This window comes from Phacochoerus africanus, chromosome 4 (assembly GCF_016906955.1).
Source record: "Phacochoerus africanus isolate WHEZ1 chromosome 4, ROS_Pafr_v1, whole genome shotgun sequence".
Taxonomy (NCBI): Eukaryota; Metazoa; Chordata; class Mammalia; order Artiodactyla; family Suidae; genus Phacochoerus; species Phacochoerus africanus.
In genome coordinates this window covers 76,068,687-76,090,155 of record NC_062547.1, presented here as the reverse complement: position 1 = coordinate 76,090,155, position 21,469 = coordinate 76,068,687, and the positions used below count along the sequence as shown (strand labels likewise).

General features: G+C 53.6%; 2 protein-coding genes and 1 pseudogene across 3 annotated transcripts in view; all 3 read right to left on the bottom strand.

Moving 5' to 3' along the window:
• The window catches only part of GNG7 (G protein subunit gamma 7), a 151,846-nt gene extending 140,270 nt beyond the window's left edge, over window positions 1-11,576 (bottom strand). For both annotated transcript variants that reach the window (XM_047777614.1, XM_047777612.1), the window contains exon 1: window positions 11,479-11,576. The gene's annotated coding sequence lies outside the window, so the exon portion shown is untranslated. The remainder of the gene's footprint in view (window positions 1-11,478) is intronic.
• On the bottom strand, window positions 2,605-2,683 carry LOC125126558 (uncharacterized; annotated as a pseudogene).
• Window positions 11,577-16,198: 4,622 nt separating the features above from the next.
• DIRAS1 (DIRAS family GTPase 1) lies at window positions 16,199-20,254 on the bottom strand. The gene is made up of 2 exons (XM_047777611.1): window positions 20,186-20,254; window positions 16,199-17,355 (listed from the first exon to the last, which is right to left on the bottom strand). The coding sequence occupies exon 2, from the start codon at window positions 17,286-17,288 to the stop codon at window positions 16,692-16,694; it is 597 nt and encodes a 198-aa protein (XP_047633567.1). The 5' UTR covers window positions 17,289-17,355; window positions 20,186-20,254; the 3' UTR covers window positions 16,199-16,691.
• Window positions 20,255-21,469: the final 1,215 nt, after the last annotated feature.

Below are 21,469 nucleotides of genomic sequence, written 5' to 3'. Positions count from 1 at the left end.
GTGAGTTAGGAGGCTGACACAGCACTGAGCAGAGAGCTGGGGAGTGGGAAGTAAACGGGGCAATGTCTGGTGTGTGATGAACTAATTTATTGATCCCCAGAAACTACTGTGACCAGCAGGCCCCTCCTCCTGAGCAGTGGCAGACACTCGGGGGATGGTCCGTACACCCACCCCTGGCACCACTGGCTGTTGTTTGCTGAGTAAAGAGACCACTGAAAAAAGGCTTCAACACAACAAAAGGTCCCATTCAGTGTCCTGGAGCAGCTCTTGGAGGAACTCCTGCCCCTTTCTCCAGGGACATCTCCCAGGGGCGCCTGTTTCACTTTTAAACACTTCCCCACAAGACAGCCTGCATTCTATCAAGCCCCTGCTTCCGCCAGGTGCTCCACAGACCTGTGAACCAGCCCTGGGAAGCAGGGACTGGGCAGGATGGCAGGAACACCAGCGCTGCTTCAAAGCCTTGGGCCACCTGTCTCAAAACTCTACATCAGGGTTTTAAAGCCGACCCCCGCCCCCAATCAGGATGTGGCTCCTATCCAAAGCTGAGCCAGAACACTCAGGCAGGGCCACTTCTGCTGTGACTTCAGCCACCCACCCCATGCATGGATTTCTTCAATGAGACCCATCTGTCTCCCAGTAGGAGGACATCGTTTCTCCCCAACACCCTTCGGTATCTATGACCACAAAATGGTGGCAAAGGTGCCGGGAATGCAGGATGCTAACAGCAGGAGAAGCTGGACGAGGAGTACACGGGGCTCTCTGTACTACCTGAGACTTTTCTGGACATCCGAAATTAGCCCAAGTAAAAAGGTAATTAAAAAATAATAATAATAAGTCTCGGAACTCAGTCCACTATCTTTCTTAGAGATGATGGATGTACAGGGTGCTGGCTGTCGTACTCAGAGGGTATCGGCTCATCCCCTGCCCCATCTCACAGCCAGGCAAGCGGAGACCCAGCCGAGCAGGGAGTCTGCCGATCTGGAAATGAGAAACGGGGCCGAGACTGGAATCCAAGGTTCCAGTGCTCTGGTTCCCCATCCTTCGTCCCCTCAAACCTGTATACACATCTGAGGTTTGTGAACCTCACCAGACGGGCTTTTACTTTCTTTACACAGCCCTTGAGAAGCTCCTGGAAGCCTCCAATGAGACAGAGAGAGACAGGACATACAGAGAGACAGAGACCAAGGCCAGGGGGTGGGGGGGAGCCAGTAGGTTTTTTTAAACAATAAAAACCGCCCGCCCAGATCCTCCACAAAACCCACCCAGTCCCGTTTCCTCCATCACCTCCTCTGTCTATTATTCAAGTCAAAAACAACTTTGCGGAGTTCCCATCATGGTGCAGAGGAAACAAATCCAACTGGGAACCATGAGGTTGTGGGTTCGATCCCTGGCCCGGCTCAGTGGTTTAAGGATCCAGCATTGCCGTGAGCTGTGGTGTTGGTCGCAGACACAGCTGTGGTGTAGGTCACAGACGCAGCTTGGATCCCACGTGTCTGTGGCTCTGACGTGGGCCAGCAGCTACAGCTCCCATTAGACCCCTAGTCTGGGAAATTCCATATGCTGCGAGTGTGGCCCTAAAAGGACAAAAAGACAAAAAAAAAAAACCAAAAAACCAAAACATTGCATTTCATTAAGTAGCAATTTGAAGGAAAAATTCCACATCTCAATCCTGCCTCAAATATTTAAAAGTCAACCTGGAAGAACTAATTTGTCAGTTTTTCAACCTAAAGAGAAAAGTGTTTCTAAGCTCAGCAGGTGTTAAAGAAGAGCCCTGACCTGGTACCCAGCCAAGGAAAGGGAGTCTTCGTTTTCACGACAACCCGGCCTCTTCCAGCTTGCTCTGGGAAGCTTGGCCAGGCAACCTATGACTCTTGGAACATCATTCTGAAAAACTTCCATGGCCTGACATTAAACGGGTTTGTCTGAATATGCGTTTGGGTGACTGTTACTTCACTGTTACTGTTTTGTTTTTATTTACATGCTTTTTTTGGTTTATTTTGCAAAAGCTATGAGCACAAATATTTATACATAATTTTACATTTTACACCTTAAAGTAACATTATAATAAGCATAATTGATATTTTATTTTATTTTGTGGCTACAGCACGCAGCAGGTTGATGTGGGATCTCAGTTCCCAGACCTCAGCAGTGAAAGCAATGAATCCTAACCACTAGGCCACCAGGGAACTCTCCATAATCGATGTTCTAAAATGCGACCTATTTTTGAGCTATCAGATGCAACAGGTCATCAAATCTAAGAGCCTGCTGTTTTTTTTTTTTTTTTTTTTTTCTTCTCTTTTTCGTTTTTTAGGGCCACACCCGCAGCATATGGAATTTCCCAGACCAGGGGTCTAATCAGAGCTATGGCTGCCGGCCTACACCACAGCCGCAGCAACACCAGATCCAAGCCATGTCTGCTTGGACCTACACCACAGTTCACAGCAACACCAGATCCTTAAACGACTGAGCGAGGTCCGGGATCAAACCAGCAGCCTCATGGTTCCTAGTCAGATTCATTTCCGCTGCACCACAACAGGAACTCCGAGCCTATTTCTTTTTTTCTTTTTTTTTTTTTATTTTCCCACTGTACAGCAAGGGGGTCAGGTTATCCTTACGCGCAGGGGCCATGCTAATCTTCTCTGTATCGTTCCAATTTTAGTATATGTGCTGCCGAAGCGCGCACTCGAGCCTATTTCTAAGACACATGTCCTTATGTATCATGACACTTGAAATAAATGCTCTGTCTCAGTACAGTACAATGCTATGGGAAACATAACCATTCCATACATTTGTTCCCATATCATTAACCCCTGCTCAGTCAGAAGGCTGTGGGAACAAGCTCCTAACTAGGCAGCATCTGAGGCAAGTTCTCAGAAGTTAAGTATTATTTGCTTTCCCAATACTGGTGCTTAAATGAAACCATAAAAACTATGAAACCCCAAGTTCAAGTCCAGCATCACTATGAACCCGTGAAACCCCTGGACTGCAGTCTCCCCATATGTAAATCACTCATGTTGGAACAGAGGGGTGGACAGACTTTTTCAGGAAGGGGCCAGAGAATCAATATTTTCTGCTTTGCAAGCTACACTATGTCATATGTGGTGGGAAGCCGCCATGGGCAACACATGAACGGATGCACGTAGGTCTCTGCCAATAAGTCTTTGTTTCTGGACACTGAAATGTGAACTGTGTATCATTTTCATGCATCATGACATATTATTCTTCATTTGATTTTTTTAACCCATTTAAAAACATAAAAGAAATTATTATTCTTAGCTCAGGGGTCATATAAAAACAGATGACAGGTGAGGATTTGGCCCATAAACCATGCTGGTCCCTGGACTGAAACAATCCCAGGACCCTTCCAGAACCGACTTTCCTCATTCTTTTTCCTTTTTCCTTTTTTTTTTTTCAGGCATGCCCGAGGCATGTGGAAGTTCCCAGGCCACAGCAGCAACCAGAGCCACAGCAGTGACAACACCAAATCCTTAACCCACTGAGCCACCAGGGAACTCCTCAAGCCACATTTTTCAACCAGCAGATACTTGAGCAGCTCTCCAAATAACCCACAATGTGTCTAAATGCTAAGCTATACTCACATGCCTCCAGAAGTATTATCTTCTTCTAAAATTCCCCCATTCCCTTCCTATACCTGCCATATCTGGTGTGGCAGCCACTAGCCACGGCAGGGGCGGGGCGGGGGGGGGGTTTGTCCAAAATTGAGCAGGAGGGATGAAGCTCATTCTAAGATGTAAAAATCTGTGAGTGCAAGATACACATCAGATTTCAAAGACGGTAGGAAGGAAAGAACATGCACACCATCTCCATGCTGATCACATGCTGAAATGATAGCATGTCAGACACTTTGGGTTATAGAAGATATAACCTTGAAATTAGTTTTACCTGCTTTGCTGTTTGGACTGTGGCTGGTTGGACATTTAAAATTACATCAGGGAGTTCTCGTCGTGGCGCAGTGGTTAGCGAATCCAACTAGGAACCATGAGGTTTCAGGTTCGATCCCTGCCCTTGCTGAGTGGGTTAAGGATCCGGCGTTGCCGTGAGCTGTGGTGTAGGTTGCAGACGCGGCTTGGATCCCGCGTTACTGTGGCTCTGGCGTAGGCCGGTGGCTACAGCTTTGATTAGACCCCTAGTCTTAGAACCTTCAAATGCCGCCGGAGCGGCCCAAGAAATGGCAAAAAGACAAAAAAAAAGAAAAGAAAAGAAAAAAAAACTTAAAAAAATAATAAAATAAAATAAAATTACATCAGAAGCTGGAATCCTGTTTCTACTGGGGAGCATTGGCTTTTGGAGTGGAGAACACGGAGGAAAAAATTCATATAAAACTCCATACAGTACAGTTACACCTTTCCCATCGGGCACTCAAGGTTACTCCGCTGTCCTTAGCTCCTTGTCCATAAAAACAAAACAATGGGGAGGGAGGTAAGAACTGGCAGAGAGCACGGAGGATTTTTAGGGCAGTGAAATTGTTCCACATGATCCTGTAATGGTGAGTACATGTACGTGTACGTCGGTCCCAACCCAGAGAACGTACAAGACCAAGAGGAAATCCTAAACCCTAAACCATCACCCAGTGTCCTAACTATGTCCGTGTAGGTTCAGTGATTGTCACAAATGTCCCACTAGTGGGGGACGTTGATAATGGGGGAGGCTGTGCACACATGTGCCTTCTGCTCAGTTTTGTTGTGAATCTAAAGCTGCTCTTAAAAAATAAAATCTGTATTTTAAAAAATATATCTTTTTTACTTTAATGCAATCATAAGACCATAAAATCTTATCAGAAATAGTTTAGCCCAATGGTTCCCATGTGGAGGTGACTCTGCTCCCCAGGGGACACTGGGCCATGCCTGTGGCATCCGTGGTCATCATGAGCAGGGGGCTCTTGGCATCGAGCGGCTGGGGCCAGGGATGCTGCTCCACACCCCACAGCGTGCAGGACACCCCACAGAGGACACTCTGGCCCCCCGTGTGCATAGTGCTGAGGGAGAGACCCCGCCTTAGTCAAACCCATCACGTGAATAACAAGAACACTTCCTGTTACAGAGCACTTTAGAATTCCCATTGCCTCCTTCCGCAGATGCCTTGTTTGATCCACACAACCTGGAAGGTAGCCGAGGTGGTACTCCTGTCCCATCTTACAGATGACAAATAATCAAGAGCTTCTCCTGAGCCATAAGGTAACTTGTGACCTCCACATTCCTGTCCCTATAAACGTGAAAACTCCCACTTCCTCCCAATTAGACTAGAGTTCTCCATTTTCTGTGAGAAAGTGCAAGTTTTTACTTTTCCAATATTGAGAAGGGGGTGGCATTTGTAACTGGGACCACACAGCATCACAAAACTCTCACACCCCAAGGGTAACTCTTTTCTAGGGGGTATGGGGTGCACTGTGTCCCCCTAAAAAGACACATGTATATTCCAAGCCTTGTACCTGGGATGAGACCTGATTTAGAAATGGCATCTTCACAGGTGTCAGCAAGTTAAGGTGAGGTCACACTGGAGTAGGGTCACACTGGCATCCTTAGCAGAGGGAAACATGGACACACATGAGGCTTATAAAGATTCCCTCTTGGATCAGATTCTACTCAGGCTATCTTGAACTTTTCAATAAGGTCTTGACTTTGGGGTTTCCATGCTCATCTCTGCATTGTCCAATTTAGGCAAGAAGCCTGCTAACCTGGTTGATCAAGACTCCCCCGTCCTCCACATCTGATCACTCTCTGCCCCAGGAATCCTGAGAGATCTCTTTAGCCAGAATACCCCCTGATGTTTCCTCTTAGCAATTCTCCACCCTCTGACCCCCACCTGCTCCTTGGCCATGTGTCCCCATTTGTCCATGCTGTATTCAGAGTGGAGCCCAGTTCTTTTTTTTTTTTTTTTTTTGGTCTTTTTAGAGGCACACCCACAGCATGTGTAATTTCCCAGGCTAGGGGTCTAATTGGAGCTGTAGCTGCCAGCCTACACCATAGCCACAGCAATGCCAGATCCGAGCTGTGTCTGCGACCTACACCACAGCTCACAGTAACGCCAAATCCCTAACCCACTGAGCAAGGCCAGGGATAGAACCCATGTCCTCATGGATACTGGTTGGGTTCATTAACCACTGAGCCATGATGGGAACTCCGAGCCCAGGTCTACACTGAGCTCCCTTTTCCCCACTGTAATAGCTACCAAGCAAAGCCTGCTTTTACTACTCTAACCACTGTCCTGTCTTGGGTTTTCTTTGACAGACGCACAGGATGATGGCCACGTGATGACAGAGGTAGAGACTCAAGTGATGCATTTCTAAGCCAAGAGGCACCAAGGGTTGCTGGAAACCACCACCCTCCAGAAGCTGAAAGAGGCAGGAAGGACCCTACTCTGGAGCTTCCGGGGTTGGGATGGGGTGGGGAGAAATTTCTGCCCACACTGACTTCAGACTTCTGGCCCCCAGGACTGGGAGAAGATAGATTTCTGTCACTTTCAGCCACCTGGTCTGTGGTGTTTTGTCACAGGGACCTCAGGAAAGTTGCTTGAGTAGGGAAAGACAAGGCTGGTGGGGCCAGGGCCTTATTCACCGACTCTCCTGGCCCCAGCCTGTCCAGAGCTGCATGGACCTGGCTGGATTTCTCTTGACTTTTTTGTCCATCAAATTAAGGAATTTCTTAAGAAGGCAGGGGTCTTGGCCTTGATAACAAAGAACAAAAGATCTGATGAGTTGTAACTGTCACAAAGCAGAGCTGGCAGGCAGCTTTCAAATTAATTTGTACCCTAGACTCACCCAGTTCCTCACCTGGACACATCCTCTTGGTAGCAGAGGCAGCAGAAAAGTGACATGTGCACACCCATGCAAACCCACGGTTATGAAAAGCAGACTCTCAATTAATCGACATACACTGAAGTCACCTTTTTGTGTTTTATCATCACCAAACAGTTAACTTTCAGAAATTCCCCAAAAGATAGCCATTTCCACAAATCAGCTTCTCTCCCTGAGCAATGCACCCCGGCATTCAGCAGGTGGGGGCCAGGAAGGCTGCTCTACACTCACGGTCCCCAGGAGACCGCCCCCAACAGAGAATGACCAGCCCCGGTGTCCACAGAGCCTGGGGAGGCAGGGAGACCCTGCGCTCAAGGTAGCAAGTAAAGGTTCACCCTGCCCTGTGCTCACACCAGGCCGGCTGCGCTCCCCCCACCTGTCCCCTGGCAAGCCTCACAGTGCAAACCTTCTCTCTGGCCTCTTCCCTGACGTCCTTTGCAAAGGCACCATCCCCACCTCTCCGCCCCTGAAAGGCCTCTTCCTGTCTGGCCATACCTGTGGAGCTCAGGACATACACAGACCTGGGCACCCATCTGCGCCACCCCCAGGGACCCTGACTCAGAGAGCCAGGCCAGGGACAGAATGGCCCCAGGGGCCCCCATCCCCACACCGCCCCCCACCCACACACAAGCGTCTCATTCACGTGGCGCTCCCAGCGCCTGGCACCCGGTCTGAAGCTTAAAATAGGCACACAACCAGCCTTTGTTGGGGAGAGGAAGGAAGGAAGGTTTCAGACAAAGGAGACAGCAAACTGCACCATCCAGGAAAGCCAGGGGGCCAGTGCTGGGCGGGTGGCAGGGAGGAGTGGGAGGGGCCCCTACCGGGGTCAAAGTGAAGGTCGCTCCAAAGGTAGGGTGGGGCCAACTCCCTGGTGCCACCAGGGCCCTGGGAGAAATTTCAATTTTGTTGAGTGGGTGATGAGTTGGTGAAGGTGGCAGGGAAATGACAAACCATCCTCAGCTTTAGAGAGAGGACTGGGGGGAGAGGAGGTCAACCTACCAGAGCAGAGAGGCTAGAGGCTGATCGGCCAGCTGAGATGTTTGGAGCAGGAGATGGTGAAGCATTTAACCCCAGGCAGGAAGAAACACAGATGCAAGAGAGAGGCAGAACCAGAGGCTGCCGCCGGAATGACCCCACTTCCAAGCTTCAGTTTAATGGGTTACTGAACTCCCAGGAAAAAAATGCCATTTACACAGCAGTATGAATCTTCACTTCCAAAACGTGGAAGCACCCCAGATGTCCAGTGATAGATGAATGGATGAGCAAATGTGATCCCTCCACACATGGGAGCATCACTCAGCCGTGAAAAGGAGAGAAGCCCCAACACTCGCTACCATGTGGATGGACCTGGAGACCACGATGCTCAGTGAGAGAACAGACACAGAAGGACACCCAGTGTGGGATTCTACAGATGGGAAACGTCCAGAACACCCACAGGCTGTAAGGCAAGGGAAGGGGGAGAAGTTTGTGTCAATGCCCAGCAACCATGCAGCTGTCCTGGGAACCCTCCTCTCTACAAAGTGACAGAAAGTTCCAAAGTCATGGAGGCCAGGCCCAACTATGCTTAAAAGACGATTATTTGTTTCCAGATGCAAATGAGAAAACCTGTAATAACACTTTGGAGGGAAGAAGGCGCTTTTTACACTACAACAGGGTGCACCAAAAAAATGCCTCCATTCAGTAAGCACAGGGCTGCAAAGCATGTGTCAGGGTAATTCACATTTGGTTGCCTCTCCCTTCAAACTATAGGGCCTCGGGCTTTATGAAACACAAACAAGAGCAGAAAACAATGGCAACGGTCATAATTATTTTTAGTGTGAGACCAAAAATCACCCAAAGAACTCAAACTTCTGCAGAAGTCTCCTGCACTAGTAAATGAACCGCCTATTTAGGCATCTTTCCTGGCCTGAAATTGAGCTTAAGCCCATATTCAAAATCAGTGTACGTGTTCAAAAGCCCCACAAAAGACCCACCTAGGAAGAAGTCAGCATTTCTAAAATTCTTTAAAAGTAGTGTGATCTTTTTTCCTCTCAAAATGAGAACATGAGATGATACAAAAAACTAACCCAATCGTGTAAATCAACTATACTTTAATAAAAAAAAATTTAAATAAAAAAAAAAAACACCAGGAGTTCCCATCGTGGCGCAGTGGTTAACGAATCCGACTAGGAACCATGAGGTTGTGGGTTCAGTCCCTGCCCTTGCTCAGTGGGTTAATGATCTGGCGTTGCCGTGAGCTGCGGTGTAGGTCGCAGACACAGCTTGGATCCCGCATTGCTGTGGTTCTGGCGTAGGCCGGCGGCTACAGCTCCGATTAGACCCCTAGCCTGGGAACTTCCATATGCCGTGAGAGCGGCCCAAGAAATAGCAAAAAAAAAAAAAGACAAAAAAACACCAAATCTGCATGGCCATACTTCTTTCCTAAGGCTCAAAGGTGAGATGTAATCTTTAAAGAAGAAAATAACTTAGTTTTGTTTCCAATAGGGGGTCTCCACCAGAGGCGGCTTTGCCCCCTTGAGACAGGGAGTAATGTCTGGGGACATTTGTGGTTGTCATGGGGAGGATCTTGGCATGTCATGGGTGAGGGCCAGGGACGCTGCTCCACAGCCCAGACCACCCACGACAGGACACGCAGAGTATGACTGGACCCCAATGTCAGCAGTGCCCAGGGGAGCGACCCTGGTCCATCATACACACTCCAGTTCTAAGTAGGTGTACAGGTTCCATGACAAAGCTTCAGAATCCAGATCTGTCTTTTTATGTTGTTGTTGTTGTTGTTGTTGTTGTTTTGGCTGTGCGCATAACATGTGGAAGTTCCCAGGCCAGGGATCCAACGCTCGCTCACCATAGCAGCAGCCTAGGCACTGCGGTGACAATGCCAGATCCTCAACCTGCTGCGCCACAGGAAAATGCCTTCCCCTCATTTTTAATAATAATGAAGAATAAATATTTTCGCAGATTCTTTTTTAAAGTTCCAGAGGGGATTCTTATGTGCACCCCAAGATTGAGGGACTGGAGTCAAGTTCCAAGTGATTCCTTCCCTCCCCTCCTTGACAAGCCAGTAATTCTACCCACCCACCTTCCTCCCCCCCAAAAAACCTTAATTTAGAACATTATTATCAAGGCGCAGGAACCCTCACCATGTGCCAGGAGCAAGCAAGGTGCACGCATCCCCTCATCTGACCCTCGCGGCAATCCTATAAGGTGCCTGCTCCCGTTTTCTTTGCCATTCTACAGAGGAGTAAACTAAACCCCCCAGAGGCAAGCCAGCCAAGCAAGCAGCCAGAGTCGAGATGGGAACACAGGCCCACCTTCCAGAGACCATGACCTCAATCTGGGCAAGACCACAGCACGTGACTGAACAAGTTTGTGAACTTGGCATTTGCCTCGCTGACACCTAGCAACAGGGAAGGCCCTCAGCTGCTGTTCATCAAGCTTGTCTCCTCCTGCCCACCTTTCAACCCTGAGCAACCCCCACTCCCTGAGAAAAATAAAGTGCCACCCACATCCCTTAGTATCATTGTCCCCAAAACTCCCACTTTGATTCCTTGCTCCTGAGCCCAAAATTTCCTGAAAAATTCAGTCACCAACTCCAGGCTTTCTGCTTCCCAAGACATTCCCCTTTGCGCACCACATCCCAGAAACGGACCTCGCAAAGTATGTCCAACGCCCATCTCCTGCAGCTCACTGCTTTGCCAAGGAGTCTCTGACCCATGCCCCCTTGGACCCCAATGATCAGCCAAAGCCTCAGTGACTCCCCTCATCAATCTTCATAACTGACTTCTGAGGCCCCCATTTCCTCCTGAAGTCACCCTCCTGCAGAACACCTGCAGCTTCTATCCCACCTCCCCCTTTCTCATCACCCACACACTCCTAACTCTCCACCTCTCCCCACAGCTCTCCCATGCCTTTGGAAAGGAGCCTGACCCCCACCTGCTTCCCTCAGCTCCCCCTCAGCTCTGCTCTCTGGCCCTGTGCCAGCTCACCCTGACCAGAGGTCCTCAATCACCCTTCCTAGACAAGGGGACCAACTCCATCGCAGTCCTCTTCCCAGCTAACTTGGAGCCCCAACTCCAGTCCTGATTCCTAACTCTAATGCCAGCCCCCAACTCCGGCCCCCTCTTCACGATCCTGACGCCCAGCTCCAGCCCAGATCCCTGACCCCTCTTCACAGACTCTAGCCCCTCCTCACAGACCCTGACCCCCAACTCCAACCGGAATCGCAGGCCCCAGCCTCCCCTTCACAGACCCTGACCCCCAACTCCGGCCTGGATACCCCAGCCCTCGTTCAGTGGACCCCAATCCCTAACTCCAGCCCAGATCCCTGGCCCCTCCTCATAGAACCCAGCCCAGATCCCCAACTACAACCCAGATTCCCCGGCCCTCCTCAGACCCCAGCCTCTCCTCACAAACCCCGACCACAACTCTAACCCGGATCCTCGGCCCCCCCCTCACAGACCCCCACCCCCAACTCTAATCGGGATTCTCCGTCTCTCCTCACAGACCCGGACTCCCAACCCTGTCCGCAGCCAACTCGGAGCCGTTCCAAGACCCCCACCTGGGACTGTCCGGCCTCCCCCTCGGCCCCGGCCGCACGCCCGCCCCTGACGCCCGAGGCAGGGGCGGTGGACCCCATCCCGATTCGCGGCCGCACGTGCCCTTACCTGCGCTCGGACCTTCGCGGCCGCCTCAGCCCCGCGGCGCAGCCGAACCCACCACGGGGCCCGCGAGCGCTCGCTCCCCTCCGCGGGGGCGGGGCCGGCGCGCGAGGGGCGGGCACTGGAGGCGGGCGCGGCCAATGGAAGGCCCGGGCGGCGGGAGCTAGGAGTGGGGGCGGGGCACAGATCAGGCAGCGGGGTAGGCTGCACCCAGGAGAGGGGGCGGGGCGTGGGACGCGGGCGGGGCCAGGAGGCGGAGCGCTGAGTGGCACCGCCGCTGGCCACACGCAAGGGGAGAACGCGAGAGGGAGGAGCTATGTTAATATGCAAATAGGTACGGTGTGGTGGATCCAGCAGCTGGGCGACTAGCCGATTTTCTGAGGTGACTTGGTGACGTCAAGGAGGCGCTGGGCTGCTCGTGAGTTTGAATCCCGGGTGGGGCCATGGGTTCAAATCTAAATCTTAGCTCCCTTGCAGGGTAAGACTGTCCCCTACTGGAGTTCCTGACCTAGCGCCGCGGAAACGAATCCAACTAGGAACCATGAGGTTGCCTGTTCAATCCCTGGCCTTGCTCAGTGAGTTAAGGATCCAGCGTTACTGTGAGTTGTGGTGTATGTAGGTCGCAGACGCCGGTCAGGAACCTGCATTGTTGTGGCTGTGGCTAGGCTGGCAGCTGTAATTCTGATTAGACCCCCTACTCCGATTAGACTGTCCCCTACTAATCAGTCCCTTGATCTACAGGACTACAATAATAACTGCTCCCTCTAGCTTAAAGCTCTGCATAAGGCTAGGAGGTGAAATGATATTATCCCCATTTTATAGAGGAGGAAACTGAGTCTCAGAGAGGTTAAATTCAAGTTCATTCGCGCAAGGTTTTCTCATAGTTTCCAGGATTTCTTAATATCCTAACTGCTGGGCCTTGATTGTAAAATACAAATTCCTGGGCCACACACAGCTCAAATGAACCTAGACCCCTGGAATGTGCATTTTTAACATACTTCCCCCTCCCCCGCCCCATGGGATTTTAGGCAACATTTGGTATGTCTCCAAAAGCATCCAGTGGACATGAAGGGGAGAATTTCTTACATGGGAAGCTGGAGCCATCTTATTCTGGGACTTTGAGAACTTTGTGCAACACTGTTACCCTGTGATCTGAGCTGCTGGCCTCCCAGCTGAGCCCCCCCAGGGCTGCTTTCATCCCAGCAGGAACCTGTCTCCTCATCCCCTGCCACATACAGGCAGAACCCAGCGCCTGGGCCTTTCCCTCCCCAGTTCAACCCTGCAGAAGGAGTTACTCTCTGAACAAGAGTTACAAACCTGTGGCCCTCTGACAAGACACAGCCCCCAAAATCCTGTAAAAATTCAAAATTCGTTGCCAACATTTAAAAATCAGGACATTTCACAAAATGAACCCAGATTTCCAGGCCATCTCAAAAAATTGAGAGGTCTGGTAATTCCTAAGAGCCCTGGGTGAAGGAGCTGAGCACGTGTCACTCAAGTCTTCCTTCGTGGCCCCAAAAACAGATTACGGCAGGGCTGGGGCAAGGCAAGTGAGGCACTTTTCTCAAATCCAGAACCTGAAGGGGTGCCCCCAAAGAGACAGAAACACTCACCATCAAGATAACTAATGACATTTTTTTTTCTTTTTGCCTTTTCTAGGCTGCTCCCGCGGCACATGGAGATTCCCAGGCTAGGGGTCTAATCGGAACCGTAGCCACCGGCCTACACCAGAGCCACAACAACTCGGGATGCGAGCCATGTCTGCAACCTACACCACAGCTCACAGCAACGCCGGATCCTCAACCCACTGAGCAAGGCCAGGGATCGAACCCGCAACCTCATGGTTCCTAGTCGGATTCGTTAACCACTGCGCCACGACGGGAACTCCACTAATGTCATATTTTAAAAATTCAAAATAAATGCAGAAATAATTCATGATGAACAAAATAGCCAAATTTTTAAAGAAAGTCAAGGTCTGATTCTGGCCTTGTGCAAACCACCTCCCTTGCCACCAGCTACCCCTAGCTTCCTTTGCATTAAATATTGCATTAAAGTAAGTATCTAGACGGCTGAGTTTTTGATCACCTATGGCAAGTGCCTCCATCTCCTCACCCTAGTCCTGGCCCTGCTTATAAATCTGTGAACTCTGGAGTTCCCGTTGTGGCTCAGTGGGTTAAGAACCCAACTAGTATCCATGAGGATGCAACTTCAATCCCTGGCCTCACTCAGTGGGTTAAGGATATGGCATTGCCACAAGCTGCAGCATAGGTGGCACAGGTAGCTCAGATCCAGTGTTGCCATGGCTGTGGCATAGCCCTTAGCTGCAGCTTCGATTTGACCCCTAGCCTGGGAACTTCCAAATGCCACAGGTATAGCCATAAAAGAAAGGAAGAAGGAAGCAAAGGAAGAAAGGGAGAAAGAAAGAAAGATAAATAAATAAATTTGCAAACTTTGCCCTGAGCAATTTAGTAGATGGGAAAACTGAGGCCCTGCAAGTTTCTCCCCACGTAACATAGGGACCATAGTGCCCATCCCATCCCTTCCACTTGGTGCGGTAAATACAGGGTCCAGAAGGACTTGTGAGATGTTTTGTGGGGACCACAGGGGTGAAACACTGAAATGTTCCCACCATGCCCCAGAATCCTCATCACAAAAGTCCAAACTCTCCCCACACCCCCATCCCTCACTTCCCCATTCTTCCCATCCCTCATCCTTTTCAGGGGGCGAGCTGACTTCCCCACCCCAAAGAAGGTGCACTGGTGGGGGATGCAGGATCCACTTCTTTATTGCAGGAAGACTATTTCTAGAGCGAATGCTACACAGACCCCACGACGGGGGGCGGGGGGGGGCGGGGGGCACCCACATGCGGGGGGAGAGGGGGCAGGGGCGGGGTCACAGAAAACATGGCCTGGCACAGACCCCAGACCCAGGGGTGCCGAGGCAGGATGGGCCAGCAGCTGGGGCAGGTTCTGCGCCCCTACTGCAGAACCCCTCTCTCCCCCAGGGTTGGGGCAGGAGAGGCCTGGAGGCGGGCAGGGCCCCAGGGAGATTGTGCTATCAGGGTGTGTCCCTGAGAAAGGGCTGCAGACCCCTGCCCAGCCCCACTTTCTCCTGCACCTTCAAGGGGGAGAGGTCAACACCAGCTGCCAGTGGGCCCTGGACCCGCCACAGGATAAGGGGCTCAGCTGTGCTCAAGCAGAGTGCTGCCCGTTCTTCTTCTGTGAGCCTGTCCATGTGCCGGGTGGTGACACACACATGCACTTGCACACACACAAACACACACACACCCTCACCTTCTCACGGTGTGCCCAGTAAATATTTGCGGAGTGAATAGCCACACAAACAGAGGGGAAAAAACACACAGCTACCAAGACGGATGTGAACAGTCCCTCTTATCCACACACAGTCCACATTGTCCTACGACCACAACCACACAGGCTCTCATTCATATGCACAGGCATGTGCGCACACACACACACACACACACACACTCTCACACACACACAGCTTCCTTATACCTAATGACACCAGTGCTGCCAGTGGCCCCAGGGAGAGGCCCAGGAGGCAGGGAGCCGAGGGCAGCTCCAGCCACGTCCAGCAGGCAGCCGAATGCTGCCCACCAGCACATGAGCTGGGAGGTGGGTCTTTCCCTGGTCAGGCCTTCAGATGAGACCAGAGCCTTGCTGATGCTCCCAATTACTGCCTCGCATGGAGGCCATACGTGTGTGCTATTGGCCAGCTGCTGAGTTTGTGGTCATGTGTTACCCAGCAATGGCTGATGGATACAGATGCGGAGAGCCACCTTACTGCAGAGTCGTGTTCCTCAGACATTTGGGACAAGCAGATCTACAGATGCTCACTGCTCAGTTATCACCCATTCCTGAAAGTATAGCCATGTACAGTCAGCCCTCTTGCAGGTGCGAAGGCTCACATATCTCAAGGGTCCAGTCCTGTTGACACCACCACAACCTACCCCTACCTACACCCTATACTGTTATCACACATACAGACTGTCACACACACAGAAGCCACCCCCAAATGCTTTTGACTCAAGATGGACAGTGCATCATCCCAGGGTGTCTCCCCCACCCTCCGCAGGCTTACGTGTCACCTTCATACTCGTCTTCCACAGCCTCATCAGGTCCCATGAGTGTGGTATCATCAACACACCCACAAAAACACTCAGAATCTCACTGTGGTGCACACACCCTAACTCCAGGACCCACACCTGCCTAGGTGATCCCCCCACCAGGGCCCAGATGGGAAGAAGTGGGCTGGGCAGAGCTTGCTGGTGCTGAGTTCAGTTGCCTGCCTCTGGATGGGTCCAGCACTCCCTCCCCAGCACCTCAGGTCCCCTACCCCAGGCTCAGTGGTGACAAACTGTGCCAGTCTCTGTCTGCGGGCTGTGTCCTGGAAGGCCCTCTACTTTCACTCTGGACAGACCCCTGGAGTTGTGCTGTGGCCATTGGCCGGTTCTGAGCCGTACCTGCCTGCACCCCAGGCCCAGGGCAAGGAGTGGGACTCGGGGCTGGCGGGGTGCTGCTGTGGGCCCTGTGGTTATTGCCTGGCAGCCTGAGACCCAGCCCGCAAGGCCCCCCACCAAGGTGTGGGGACAGGAGTGAGAAGGGAGGTCTGGGGCCCGAGAAGAGGGGTGCAGGCCACAGGTCATGAGGGATGGAAGGGCGATGGGGAAGCGGATGTCAAACACCTAATTGGAGAAAACAAAATCTGAGGTCCATGTGCATTTCAATTCCCTCCTCCCCGGCAAGGTCACAGTGATCTAATGGGGGCAGGGTGCAGGTCTGGCTGAGGGCACCCAAGGGAAAGAGTCAGAAGTGGGGGTCATGGGGGACACAGAGACAGGCAGAGATGGGGAAAAACCAGCATCCTGGGTTCCGACAGGCAGCATCCCCCATTTTCCCACGTGCAGACCAAGGGGGCCGCTTCCAGCACTCAGCTTGGGGTGGTGGTATAGACCAGATGGGAGGGCAGGAGCGGGAGGCGGAGTGATGAGACAGAACCCGGTTGGGGCCCCGAGTCTGCCGCAGCCTCGCCGGGGCCTCAGTTTCCCCACTGGAGATGTTGGATAAAGGGAGAGGAGTGGAAGAGACAGGCGGGGAGGGGAGGAGAGATGGAGGGGGAGGGGTGGAGGAGGAGGGGCAAGGGACTGGGGAACCTGGGGGCCCAGACAATGGGGCGCTGGTGGTGGCGATCTGGGCTCACATGAGGACGCATTTGCCCTTGATGCGGTCTGTCCTCTTCTGTTTGCTGGAGCGCTTGCCGTCGATGTTTAGGCTCATGTTCCGGCGTGTCTCCAGCGTAAGCAGCTCTTGGAAGAGCTCCTTGACGTTATAGTTCATCTTGGCTGACGTCTCCATGAAGGCGCACTTCCACTCCTGGGCCACGGCCTGGGCCTCGCGGGTGTCCACCTCCCGCTGCGTCTCGTCGCACTTGTTGCCCACCAGCATGACGGGGATGTCCTCCACACTGCCCTTGATCTGCACGATGAGCTTGTAGATGGGGCCCAGCTCCTCCAGCGACTGCTTGCTGGTGACTGAGAAGACCAGGATGAAGGCATGGCCCTTGGAGATGGACAGCCGCTGCATTGCTGGGAACTGGTGGCTGCCTGTGGTATCGGTGATCTGCAGCGTGCACACGCTCTTGTCACAGCTGATGACCTGCCGGTAGGTGTCCTCAATGGTGGGGATGTAGGTGTCCCGGAATGTGCCCTTGACGAAGCGCAGCACCAGCGAGCTCTTGCCCACGCCACCCGCCCCGAACACCACCACTCGGTAGTCGTTGCTCTGCTCAGGCATCTTCCACGCAGGGGTGGGGGGCGGGGCTGGAAGGGCTGGCGTGGGCTGCTGGAACCCCAGACCGACCCTGCATGGAGAGGAGCGTCAGACACCAAAGGCCACTGAGTCGAGAGGGGGTGGGAGGGGCGGCTTCTCCGAGGAGGCAGCGTTTCTCCAGGCCCACCGAGAAGGCCACTCTAGTCGATCTTGTCGACTTTGCCATTCTGCCCAGCAGGCAGGCTTGGAGCCAGACCTTCTCCGCCTGCCTGCTTCCCTTCCATGGAACTCTGGGGTCTAAGCTCCTTTCCAGGCTCAGGGCCAGGTACTCAGCTGGAGGAGGTGGGTGGAGATGGGAGCATGGGGTGCCCAAAAACTCCTTTCCCCCTGCGTCCTCCCCTAGGCCCTGGACGGTGCTGAATTTTCCCTCTCTTCCCAGCAGGCCTGGCTCTGTGACCTGGGCAAGCTGCCTTGCCACCCTGAGGCTCAGTTTTCTCCTCTGCAAAATAAGTAAAATGGTGCCTCTCTCCAGGAGTCACAGGCTCCCTGCTCTCCCCTCAGCCTAGACGCTTGGAAACCTATTGCGAGCTGGGTAGCAGGGCATCTCTAAAATACAGCTTGCTGGGCCGCTACCCCAAAACTGGTGAATCCTTTGATCCAGGGCCACAGCCCTGGGAACTTGCATTTTAAAACTGTTCTCCTCCCCTGGTCCTATAAGTGTGATCCTAGTGTTGCATATCCAAGAATTTGCAAATAATGAATCAAGTTTTCCAAAGCAACCCAGCTTGTAAATGAGAAAACTTAGCCTAAAAGAGAGAAAGTCTCCCTCCCTGAACCCCAAACCCAGACTATGGTCTGGCCTGCCCTGGCCTCCTGTTCAGGTCTGTTATGTCTGTAGGGACAGAATTCCCTGGGAGGGGGGGTCTTTTATCCTCTCTCCCCTTCCCTGTGCTCAGAGAGGTCCGGTGACCTCAGGAGGTCACACAGCACAGCAATTCCTAAAACGATGGAGATGGGGGAAGCACCATCCCCTGGGGGTGAGACGGCAGGAGGCCTGTCTCCAGCATCTGCATCCTTATTTATAGAAACAGCTGAGACCCCCTTCCCTGGCTCCTTCTCAGCCATCTCTGAGTGACCCTCAGCCAGGGAGGGGGGATGTCTACAGTGGGAGGGAGAAAACATGGGAGGATGCAAGCAAGATTGCACCCCAGCCATGCTGCTTCCCTCAGGTGTGTGTGTCAGGGCCGTGTGTGTGTGTGTGTGTGTGTGTGTGTGTGTGTGTGATCCAACGATGTGAACCTACTGGTGAAAACCCCGGCAAGTAAGTTGTCGGCCTCGGTGTTCTCATCCATGAAATGTGACCAGTGGCAGTGCCCACTCCATGGGGCTGCTGGGATGAGCAGCGCCATAAGTGGGTAAAGCCCTTGGCCAGGTGCCTGGCACATGGGAGCCCTCAGTAAAGATGGACAGATGATTATCCATCACAAGGGCCCAGCATGTGAAGCACTTGGCTGGTGGTGGGTTGGGAAGCCACGTTCCAAATCATTAAAAGTACCAGGTTTGTCAGGAAGACATACGATGGAGGTAATAGCTGACTTGAACCCCACAAATGACATGCCAGGCACACTTGTGGAAGCTTTAGCGGTTCTAATGCAGGGTGGACTTCGAGGCACATCCGTGACAAGCAAAGCATTGGGAAGAGGTTTGGGGGCTCTAACAGGGCTGCCAGTCTGCTCTGCAGTCACTGCCCTTTCCTGGGTGGGCATCTCAAGACCCAGTGGACAGCCAGGCACTGCCATGACTGCCCAGGGGACCTGGGGTGCCCAGAGACCAATGGTTCTCTCATCCCAGACCTGGTCCTTGCCTTGCTCTGGGGGCAGACCCCTTGGCAGAGTTCCAGGCCTGTCAGCAGGGTTGTCCTCTAGGGGGGCTCCCCAGGGCCTGGAATCCCTGACTAGGAGCCCCCATTTAATAACCCCCCAAAGCCACACCAGGATCCTGCCTTGTGCCCTTTGAATCCCACCCTCACCTCCCATGGGCTGAGGTGGGGGGAGGGGGCTGTGGGCACTGAGACTCACAAGGGGGTCGCATGGGCTCAAGGTCACAGCAGGAAGGTGGCAGAGCTGACCAGGTTTTGAATCCAGCTGTGGTTGCCTACACAGCCTGGGGTCCTTCCCCTGTGCAGGGCAGCCCATCCAGAGACTCCCAGGCCAGGTGGGCCTCCCAGGTCCTGAGTCCCCAGAGTCCAGCCTGCAGCCTGGAGACCTCCGGTGCAAGGAAGCAGGCCCCAAGCCAGGGGAGGGTCTGGGTACAGAGTGCCTGCCCCAAGGGGTCTAACCTAGGGACTACTGACCAATGAGGGGTTTGATGAGAGAAGTCCTGCTTTAGGGGGCTCTGAGGGAACGGAGACACTCCGGGCCGGCCCAGGGGCTCCCCTTGGCTCAAGGAGGATCTAAGCAGTGGGGGAGGGGCACCCCCAGGGGAGGGGCTCCTGGGCCAGTGGCTGGGCTTGGAAGGGGGGCAGGAGGGAGAGCTGAGTGGGTGTGCGGTGAAGGAGGGGGAGATGGGCTCAGAGCCCAGCTGACTGCTCCCGGAGGGGCCCTGACTACGGATCGGACCGAGAGAGGGACTGCGGTGGGCCGGAGGAGGGGCTGGCTTGGCCTAAGGCTCCCTGTGAGTACCATGGGGGAGGGGGGATTGTGCGGAGAGGGAGCTGTCCAAGGTGGGCGCGCGGAAGGCAGCCAGGCCAGGGCCCAGCCTGACTGGGGAGGGGGTTCCGGTGGGGCCTGGCGTGGAGGAAGAGGGCCCGGACCCGCGGCGGGGAAGGTGGGGCTCGGACAAAGGAGGGGCGCGTGGGGAGAGGACCTGTGTGCCTCGCGGGGAGATGCAGCGGGCCCCGGCCCCCCGCCCTGGACGCCTACCTGGGCGCTCGTCCCTGCGGCGCCGCCGCGGCTGCTGCTGGCCGGCTCCGTGTCCGCTTGGGCGCCGCCGCCCCCCGCACGCCCGCCGCCGCCCGCCCCAGCTGCCGCCGCCGCGCCCGCGCCCGTCCCCGCCCGTCCCCGCCCGCCGCCGGGCGCCGCGCTCCGCCCCTCCCCGGGGACCCGCGCCCCCGGCCAAGGTCACCACCGCCCCGCGCCCCGCTGCGCGCGCGCAGCCCGACACAGACCCCCTACCCGGACCCCCGTCCCGCACCCCCTCCAGGACTCAGATCGGACCCTCGCCCTGCATTCCCCTCCTGGGGTACACTGGGTCCTGCCAGAGGCGCAGTAGGGAGCGGGGGTCTGCTTTCCAAAGAGGAAACTGGCCCATCCCAGGGTCACCCAGGAGCACGTCTCGGCAAGATGGGGGCAGAGCTGAGGTCACCGGGAAGCAAAGGGAAGGGGGCAGTTGGCAGAAATGCAGGTAAGGGACCTGGGAGAACAGAATGGGACATCCTTGAATTGTTGGGGCTGGGGTGTCCAGTGCAGGGTCCTCTCCAGAGGGAGTTCATTGAAACCAATAATCAACCAATCAACATACAGACTATGAAAAGGCAGAGGTGGCCCTAGGGGGCTTGTGGCAATGGGGGTGTACCTAGAGAATAGACCTGTTTCCTCGGTTTTGTCCTGGCAGGGGTGGGACTTTGTCTGGGTTGGTGCCCCTAAAGGCAGCCCACCAAGGCAGAGATTGCAATTGGGCACTTGAGTTGGGGTGGAAGGGGCATTTGAAGCTGGGGAGTGTACAAAGGGAGCCAGGGAGATGGGTCTGTGGTTTTCCCAAAATGTTATCTTCCTCAAACAGGAGTTGTCTCTGAGAATAATGGTTTGCCTTTGGGAAGCGTCTGTGCACCTGATGTCTGTGTGTCCATATTTAAGCCAACAAGACACCATCAACCCTCCCTCTTGAAGATTCGGAGGGCGGAGACTCATCTCAGAGGAGACTGGGCTTTGGGGGACAGCAAATAGACAAGGCATGGTGTGAGCCTGTTAGAGGAAGCGCCCCGTGATGGGGAGGGACTTTCTGGGGTCAGGTGGTGAGCTCCCCATCATGAGGTATATGAGCAGATGGTCAGCTAGAGCCCAAGGGCCCCTCTGGGTCTTGATTTCTTGATTTTTGCTGACCCACCATGTCCATAGCTCTGGCCAAGCCAAACCTTCCTGTTCCCTTAGAGATGTGGGAATCTGGTTCCCCCAGAGGCTGGGCCTCTGAGGTTCATCCTGATTCTG